Source organism: Chelonoidis abingdonii, chromosome 19 (assembly GCF_003597395.2).
Source record: "Chelonoidis abingdonii isolate Lonesome George chromosome 19, CheloAbing_2.0, whole genome shotgun sequence".
Classification (NCBI taxonomy): Eukaryota; Metazoa; Chordata; order Testudines; family Testudinidae; genus Chelonoidis; species Chelonoidis abingdonii.
In genome coordinates, this window is record NC_133787.1 from 43,661,413 (window position 1) to 43,670,943 (window position 9,531).

The following is a 9,531-nucleotide window of genomic DNA, read 5'->3' on the forward strand; positions in this document are numbered from 1 at the left end:
AGAGTGGATGTGGCCCATTCCCAACAGTTGGCAAGAAGGTGTGAGTATCAACAGAGGGAAAATTACCTTGTTTTGTAATTTACAAAACGCTTTTTCCCAAGTAGCTGAGTGCTTTACAGAATCACAGATTATATGCAAGGATCCCCTTCCTGCCCTCTGAAATGCAGCCGTCACAGTGGTACCACCACCAAAAGTATCCTTAGGGAGAAGGATATAATTAGCCAATAGAGGCCTAGTCTGTCTGCTAGGTCTGTGGCTCTGAGGTAGGATGGCAGTAGGCCTTTTCACCTCTTTCCATTTTTTCCCACAAAACTCTTGCAGATTAGTATTTATATGCCTGCCTGTTTGCCAAGTGTGGCAGGAGGAGAAGTCAGTGCAGTGCAGACTGGCCTCTCACAGGGTTGGGTATTTGTTCAAAAAGGAAAGGTAACCTCCTATTAATAAGAAAACTGACATCTCTCCATTGTTGTGGTGCATTTCCTATCAGGGAGAAGAAGTTGGAGACCTACTGTGAGTACAAGGAAGCTGCAGCAAACTATCAAGAAGCTTGGAAAGTGCTGCGTAGCCAGGCCTTAGGAGCCTGGGTCAAGAATACCAAGGATTACCTGCAGTTTACATAAAATGGCAGCTGTGTGAGCCCAGCATTGATGGAGCCTTCAGACACAGAGTGGGAGATGTTCCTTTAGAATGTGAGCCAAATTCTGGCTGTCACTTGAAGGCAGCACCTTGTCTCTAAGGCCCAACTGTTTAAAGGGATTTGAGTCATTGCAATGATTCACTGACTTAGGCGACTAAATCCCATTTTCCAAGGGAGCATGGGATTTAGGCTGAGCACAGCAACACCTCAGCACCTTTAAAAATCTTAGCCTGAGCTCTGAGGGAGGGGGATAGAAAAGGGAACTTGTTATGGCTGCTTGTTTATGTCATTCTTTATGAAAAATAAATTAGACCCCAGTGGGCTTGGGTGGTCATTTCTGAGCTGCATGTACCATGGCATATGTCAAGGCTGAATCCCCATTCTGGCACTTCAAGTGCAGAAGGTGGGGCCCGCAAGGATTTTAAAAATTAATACTTGCCACTCAGGCTTGTATTATACTCCCAAGGTTACAGCTTTTCTGTGACCTTGGCTTGGTAAATGCTGCCACCACCCAAATTAAAAAAAAACAAACCCTTGATCCAGGAAGGAGCACTTGGGAATTCCTGCCTGTGAGGTACTCTCAAGCCCTTTCACTCCCCCTCTGGGGAAGAGCTGAGAAAAAAAAACAAAGGAAGTTAGCTGTTGCCACCAGCTTATTAAACAGCATATGCACAAACCTCTTAGGACACCAAAGATCCAATTCTGTTCTTAAAAAAGGTAAATTTTATTAAAAACAAAAAAGAAAAAATATATCTGGAACTTAAGCTTGTGCTAGATTTTAAAGGAGCACTTCCAAAAATTAAGCACCCAAAATAGCTTTCTTGAGAGTTCAGCTTAAAAGTTACAAGCAAACAAAAGCATTTGCAGTTAGCATAGAGAAGATCCCCAGGCCTTACAAAAATAAAGGAAATAACCCTAATCACATCTTTGTAGACATTTTCTGATCTACTTACATATTTGGGTGGTTTCAAATAAGTAATTATAGGTATGATCTGATGATCTCTCATACCTGTCTTAAAGCAGCTTATAGCATTGCAACCGTATGTCTCCTCTCTCTGGAGAACAACCACAGACAACAAGGGGAGTCTTGTTTCAATTTTTAAAAGTTCTAGCCATCCCATTGGCTCTGTTGGTCAGGTGCCCACTCCTTTTCTTTTACCTGTGGGCTTGTTAACCCTTTACAGGTAAAGCAAGTAGAGAACAGCTACTCAGAGGGATTTTATAGCTAGCTGGCTGGTTGGGTGTCCATAAAAGGGTGCTCCTCCCTCCCCCTTCATTTATCACAGCATGAGAGATGGGGAACTCCTGATCCATCTGCTACAAACTCTGATCTCTTCGACAAGGGAGATGAAAGTAGGAAGGGGTGACACGCCAGCCTTTCCTTCTGCTGTGGAAGAGATGAAGCACCCAAACCTGTTGGTTTGGCACTATCTGTTCTTTCATATGTCCAAGCCAAGGCCAAGACCAATCCCAGAGGACCAAGGTATCTAGTCACCCTACTGATGAGAGATAATTTGATGAGTTGGGTAAAAATGGGGCTTTTAATCAGTCATTTTATTTTTTTTATATCCAGATCGTTCCATAAAAGCTTCTGCATTTTACAGTGGGGAAGGTTTTTTAAAAAAATCTGAATCAGAGAGCAGAAAGGATGCCACATTTCAATTAAAAACGATTTTCAGTGAGATAAGACACTAAGAAGTCTAAGCCAACAGATACATGACAGAAATACTAACACTGAGACACCCAAGCCTTTTATTAACCATTCCTTCTTGGGAAAACAGATCTTGATTGTATCAGTAAGGGCCTCATGTTACAATGTTACCATTTGGCTTATGCCATGTGTTAATTGAACCTGGTAGAAGCTGGAGAGGCTTCTGGTAGCAGTATACAGTTCCTGACAGGCTTTGTTTTAATATATGGGTCTAAGCAAAATATTACTAGATGACATCAGCATGGCAGAACAGTCTAAGACTGGTGGAAAATGGCTTAGTCAGACTAGAAGTGTTGTGTAGTCCACCCAGATTCTTCCATCTGGGGAGCTGACAGTTCACATGGACATATTTTCTTCCTTAAACCTGAGGCTGAGATTATATAATCACCCAAGAGGCACTGTTCTCTCAGACATCTGTCCTCCTGTAGCCTACATTTTACAAAAACACTGAGCAGAGAAATGGCAGCTGTATCCTGCTCTAATGCATAGGAGGGAGAAATGGAGCTAAGCCTATTGCCTTCCTTAACAATCCTTTTGGTTCATACAGTGGCTAAATTATGGTTTCCTGTAGGAAGCGATAAAGCTGGAGGAGGAGACTGCCTGAGCCTAATCTGTCTCCTCCCATACTTTTCATAGCCAGCGTCAACATCCCAGCCCCCCTTTAAAGAACTGAGCCAGTGTAGGGGTAAAGAAGCTGATATCTAGAACTTGTGTAAGAAGGAACCAGCAGCTGGAGGTCAAGCCAGATCCCAGTATATTTTGGGGTTGGGGTAAACTGCAGGAATGTGAAGCATCTGGGAAGAGGGTATGGTCGCTTGAGATGGAGAAGCAGCAGGTCTTAGCAGTTAGTGCACTATAATATATGAATATAAAAATGAACCAGTATATTTTCAAACTCATTACCTCCTCCCTTTCCTAAAGTCTTGTGAGATACCCTGTAGCCAGCATAAACCAGATCTTCTGAATGTGCTTGTTTCCCCCTTTGTTATTCATAAACAAGGTCTCCAGTGAACCTGCAAACCAGACTGGAATGTTTCCATTTCCTCTCCAGCTGTAATGTTAGAACAAGTTGTATAAGGCTAGTTATACTGCAGCCAGTCTAGCTTTTAGATCAGCATTTGGGAAACGTAGGATTTTTTAACTCTTTCTTAAGCTTTCAGCCTGGCTATTCACAGGGTGATTGGCTCTGGGATATTTCCCTGTGTCTTTATACAATGAGCTAGTGTGCTCTTCTACTAAGGTGTGGCAGGGGGAACCAGCAGCTTTGAGGCTTCTGCTCAGTGTCATTAACCTCACTTTTGGGATGGGGACAATGAGAGAGTCAGACATGCTGCAGCCTAGATGAGTTGTTAGTGAACCCACTCCAGAGGGCAAGAATTAAAACACCAAGCAAAACAGCACTTGAAAGACTCTGTGGCTGAGCTTGTGAAGCCTTATACACAATTTAATGTTTCCAGTGTTGTTGCAGGAATGTTGGTCCCAGGATATTAGAGACAAGGGGGATGAGGGAATATCTTTTATTAGACCAACTTCTGTTGATGAAAGAGGAACTTGGAAGCTTGTTTCTTTCACCAACAGAAGTTGGTCTAATAAAAGATATACACTCATATCCCTTGTCGCTCAATTTAATGGCATTTTTCTCTTTCATGAGAAAAAAAGATTGAACATCACATCTGATCAGCTCCAAAATTTTAGGTAATTGTTCAGGCTGGGGGATAGATCCCTACTGATTTTGGTGAAAAAGGGGAGGGGGACAGAGTCTTGTGGCATCTGGTTAACAGAGCTATCAGCTTAACGCTTCTCTGTAATTAGCTATAGCTCACAGAACCAGTTAAGAGAACCATGATGACATTTCCCCATAACAGCACCCTCGGTACTGTCTATCCTGCCAATACAGCTTAAAATGTTGACATCCTGAAACAGAAAGGAAAGAATGGAGAATAAGGGGGGGAGGAATGGAATGTGTGCACACAGAACCCCTGGCATGTTGGGGAATTGGGGGGTGCATACAACCTCAGCAGGGCATAGGGAACCCAGGGAAGGGGGTGTATACAGTGCATATAACATGGGGAGACGGGACAACCCCTGCTGGCAGGGGAGAATGGGGGGAGTAGGGAATAGAGGTGCACACAGTTCCTGGCATGGGAGACCCTGGGAAAGGGGTGAACAGGGTGGAGAGAAGAGCCCCAGGCATGAGGGAGGGGATGGGGCTTGAAGTAAATCCCTGATAAGTTCTTGTTTTACACCCTTTCTCCAGTCTCCAGTGCATAAGCTGAGCTGCCACTGCCAATACTGAGGGGTTAAAAGAGGGGAATGGGGTGGGGAAAGGAATCATATGGGAGTCAAACATCCTGGCTCAGTCATTTTTTTTCCATTCTATAAGTGAGACTGGTTCTACCAAAAGCAGGGATGTGCAGTAAGAAAAAAATCACTCGCTCTGGTGTGCTGCCAACCTACATGTATCCACCTCTTGATACAATATAAAAGGAACTTTATGGATGCCTATCTCATTCCTTTGCTGCAGTCTTTCTTGTGCAGTTCTTTCCGCATGACTCTGGGCTGCTGAGGCTAGACTGGCCAGTAATGTATGAGCTAATGTTAGAAGAAAAAGTCATCCCTTGTTTTTCAGATATTCATGAAGGAAATTCCAATGTCATTTCAGCCTGTCATGTTATTGTGGTTAAAGCTTGTTCCTGTCAAGGTTTGGGTAGCTGTGCCTGTGTATTAGTAGGGTGTATTTAAAATTTTCAGGGAGGGCTAAGTGATAAACCAGTGAATCATGTTTCTGAATTATATAATCATCTGCTTCAAGTTATGTCCTAACTAGGCTGCCTATGGACAAATGGTGCAGTATTTCAGTTTAAAGGATACAAAGCTCCTTTATAATGGTAAAGGATACAAAAAAAAGCAGCTAATTGTATTTCCTTCCTTCCAAGTTTTCATAACAAGGGCCAGAAAGTCCCTCCAGGCAGAGCCTTGCCAAGTTTCTCCCCAAAACAAGCATAGATGAGTGTTAACTCATGAAAAAAGAGGGTTCACAGTGGAAATGATGACAGGACCTTAACTGCTACAGCACTGAACTAATGAAAGGCTTATTGATTTAAGAGTACTTTTTCAGATGCAGGGAGCACATGCTACACCAGGGGTTGGCAACCTTTCACAAGTGCTGTGCCGAGTCTTCATTTATTCACTCTAATTTAAGGTTTCGCATGCCAGTAATACATTTTAATGTTTTTAGAAGGTCTCTCTCTGTAAGTCTATATGTTGTATAACTAAACTAGTGTTGTATTGTAAAATAAACAAGGTTTTCAAAATGTTTAAGAAGCTTCATTTAAAATAAAATTAAAATGCTGATCTTACACTGCCGGCCCACTCAGCCCACTGCTGGTCTGGGGTTCTGTTCACCTAGGCTGGCAGTGGACTGAGCGGGGCCTGTGGCCAGGACCTGGCTGGCAAGGTCCAGCAGCCAGAACCCCAGATTGGCAGTGGGCTGTGCAGGACTGGCGGCCAGGACCCCAGACCGGCGGCGGGCTGAGCAGCTCAACCCACTGCCGCTCAGGGGTTCCATCCGCCGGCTCCTGCCAGCCGGGATCCCGGCTGCCAGACCCGCTCAGCCCGCTGCTGGTCTGGGGTCCCAGCCCTGCCCACATACAGTGGGTACCTACCTCTCCCTAGTTCTGGCCACTTCTCTTCCTTTCTCTGCACTGAGCTGAGGGTGGGAGTGCACTGAGCACAGGGCTGGGGGTGAAGGGTCTGGCCAGGAACTAGAATGAGAGAGGAGGCTCAGGGTTGGGGCAGGAGGTTTGGGTGTGGGGCACTTACCTGGGCAGCTCCCATATGATGCGAGGGGTGCAGGTGAGAATGGGGGAGGAGAATGCAGGAGCTCCCATTTGGTGCTCAGGGTGAGGGTGGGGATGTGGGGAGGGTGCGTGGAAGAGTCAGGGCAGAGGGTGGGGGGCATGTGAGAGGGGTGCAGGTGTCAGGGCAGAGGCGGGTCTGGGTATGTGTGGAGTGCCAGAGTCAGGGCTGGGGTTGTAGGGGGGTGAAGTCAAGCAGAGGTCTGGGTGTGTATGAGGGAGGTACAGGGCCCAGGGCAGGTGCCTTGAGGGTGCGGGGCTCAGGGCAGAGGGTTGTGTGTGTGTGGAGGGGGGGGGTCGCTCAGGGCAGAGGGTTGGGTGACTGCCCCTCTCAGAACCTCCAACCCCCTTGCTCCTTGTTCCCTGACTGCCCCCCCAGGACCCTACCCCCTGACTGCCCCAACCCTTATCAACACCCCCACCCCATTGAGGGTTGTGATGTGACTATACCTATTTTCCAGTCATGAATTTGGAGTGACTTTTAATTTTCATGAAGTAGAGCAGTGGTTCTCAACCTGTCCCCTGCGGGCCGCTTGCAGCCCAATAAGCACAGAGCTGCAGCCCATGTGACATCCTCAGGACCATACATGTAGTACTGGATGCGGCCCACAATGGTAAATAAGTTGAAAACCACTGCGGGACTGAAACTTCTCATAAGCGTATATCACTTTCTCTCACCAATGTTTGCCCTGGCTTGTCCCATCTCTGCTAATTCCAGTCTGGACCTCTTCTACTTAAAAGAATAGAAGGATTGCCTTGGGACTATGTTGCTTCCCATTCAGAGTCATGCAATATCAGCAGCAATTGCTTACCTGGAACAGGGTTTACATATTTAACTGTCTTCTGTGCAATTATTGATTTTGAAAAAATTAGTCCTACAGTCTCTTTTTGCTCTTCATTTAATCTCCATCTCCTACCTAGCGTATTATTCTCTCCTACTCCTTTGCTGCCTGGTCCTCTTCTGCCCTTGCATGGGTCATCCAGTATCTTGACTGTCAGCTCTTCCCCATATATGCAATCCCATTATCCAGTTCCCTCCTCCCCAACATCCTTGGACTGAGAGCTGGGTCCCATTGGCAACTCTTGGCTCCTCTCCTAATGAGGACTGGCTGCTTCAGCCATGGTAGTTTGGTCCCCAAGGACAGATCCTTGTTTCCTCCTTTTACGTGCATCTGTGTGCTCCCTCACCGTAGAATCTTGACACGCATCACTTGCTGGCCAAAATTAAGGTCAAGAAAGGACATTGGCCACACAACAACGTGTGTGGGAGGAATTTTTATTGTAGTTATTCCTTAATAGAATTCAGAAAGAGGAACGTTAACTTAGTTCAATATGATAAGCATCTTGCTACTGCTCAGAATAACCTAGTGAAGCCAGTGTTCCTAAGAATAATTAATATTTTAATTCTTGTCAAGCTAACACCTCAAACTAAATCCAGAATAAATGCATGTTTCTCTTTTTCATGTTTTAGTAGCCCAACTACTTTGCATCAATATATAAACAATGTCATTAAATATGTGTTCCAGAGGGGTAAGGCTCTGGGAACTTATAGCTATGAGGACAATGCACCATAAAGGAAAAAACCCTGATAATTTACCAGTCTAATAAAACAAGCCCTATCAATATATTAGAAAATTAATCCAGTTACAAATGCATGATGTGTATGGGAGAAACCTCTGTGGGTGTCATAACTGAAAACAATTGGCTATTTACAAGATACATAGCAGGATGGTGCAGTAGCCAGACACCAGCATTCAGAAGCCAAATGTGTTTTCTCCACTGTAGGCCACATATAAGAATCCATCCTCATCCTTCTCCTTCTCATAAAGCTGTCCCATAGTCAGGCTTGAACAAGGGAAAAGAAAAAGAAAACACAATGAGAAGTTGCTCAAGGCAGCAGAGCTGCATATGGTAACAATTACTGTATGGCAAACAGAAAGAAGAGGATACAATGAAAAACAAAGCTCTAGACTAGAAGTGTAAGTTTAAATACATGACTGAGAGTATCTGAAATGCTATTGATTCCAGAGAGACACAGCAGGCATCCACATCCCTTAGTCATCACCAATATCCCTGGTTGCTCCTGAGTCCAGATGTTCTAGCACTGGCATTCATAAATAATTTATGTGAATTTGCAAAATGCTTGGATTTTTACTGTTAAGTTTGTGGATCTACACAAATGCACTTCATAAATGTTGATTTTAGTAGATGCTGTTTGAAGCCTAATGCACTGGTATGTTTCCAGTCTAGAAGTATTGAAGCTGAAGTCTTGGAATGTCATCACTTTTAGTGGGATCAGAACCTCAATACTCACTTCTATTGTTGCAGCTGAAGCACCAGCACCACCTATAATTAAGTTTTTGTGAACATTTCCATTTATAACTCCCCTTCCCCGTTACAGGGTTCAGTTCATAACCCACTGGACTAATTTTCAAGGCCCAGTCTCTATCCAAAGATGAATTTATTCTGAAAGTTTGTGCAAAAAATATTTCAAATTCAACTACTTTAAATGAGAGGTTGGGGGGATGGACACCTTCCCTATGATAAAATAAAAAGGGACTAATCTGAGTACCTCTTGCTCCAAAATGTCTGTGGGTAGCAAGTTTAAATTTGGGAGGAAACTAATCCTCACTGACAAGCAAGGCCTTTGAGTATCCATGTGAAAATAAGTTTTTATTTGACCATGTGATGAAGCCTTTAGACTCGTTTTATGCAGTTCCAGCATTTTGGGAATACCAACATTCCAAACAAAGGGAGGTTGCACTCAGCATGCAAGTGTGGTTAACCTCACTGCATATGACGGAATTAATCTGCTAGAGGGTGCATTGAAGAAGGTAAGGCTTCTATTATTCTCTGCCTCATTCGCTGCTGTGTAAAGGTGTGCAATGATGTCTGTAGTAGTCATGTCTCATTAATTGTACAGTGAAGTAAGAGCATGCCCTACATGTCATTGTCCTAAGTGTGTGCCTTGTATAGAACAGGCTGCTCCAGTGCTGTCTATCCAAATAGTTCCAGACACTGCAACTTTGTGTTTAATGACATTTTGTAGGTGTCTGTTGAATATTAAGTGATCTTTAAAATAAAAACAAAAAGTCTTGTGATCTCTTATCATAGAATCATAGAATATCAGGGTTGGAAGGGATCTCAGGAGGTCATCTAGTCCAACCCCCTGCTCAAAGCAGGACCAATTCCCAACTAAATCATCCCAGCCAGGGCTTTGTCAAGCCTGACCTTAAAAACCTCTAAGGAAGGAGATTCCACCACCTCCCTAGGTAACCCATTCCAGTGCTTCACCACTCTCTGAGTGAAAAAGTTTTTCCTAATAT

General features: G+C 44.2%; 2 protein-coding genes and 1 long non-coding RNA gene across 4 annotated transcripts in view; 1 reads left to right on the forward strand and 2 right to left on the reverse strand.

The window, feature by feature from the left end:
• The window catches only part of ADAT1 (adenosine deaminase tRNA specific 1), a 42,786-nt gene extending 41,260 nt beyond the window's left edge, over positions 1–1,526 (forward strand). For both annotated transcript variants that reach the window (XM_075073704.1, XM_032796388.2), the window contains one exon: positions 488–1,526. In XM_075073704.1, the coding sequence (XP_074929805.1) occupies positions 488–620 (133 nt within the window). In that variant the 3' untranslated portion in view covers positions 621–1,526. The remainder of the gene's footprint in view (positions 1–487) is intronic.
• On the reverse strand, positions 1,348–4,267 carry LOC142047946 (uncharacterized). The gene is made up of 2 exons (XR_012657275.1): positions 3,252–4,267; positions 1,348–2,133 (listed from the first exon to the last, which is right to left on the reverse strand). It is a non-coding gene; the product is annotated as an uncharacterized LOC142047946 (long non-coding RNA).
• Positions 4,268–7,464: 3,197 nt separating this feature from the next.
• The window catches only part of GABARAPL2 (GABA type A receptor associated protein like 2), a 25,409-nt gene continuing 23,342 nt past the window's right edge, over positions 7,465–9,531 (reverse strand). Inside the window, exon 4 of the mRNA XM_032796387.2 lies at positions 7,465–8,050. Within this exon, the coding sequence (XP_032652278.1) occupies positions 7,960–8,050 (91 nt within the window). The 3' untranslated portion in view covers positions 7,465–7,959. The remainder of the gene's footprint in view (positions 8,051–9,531) is intronic.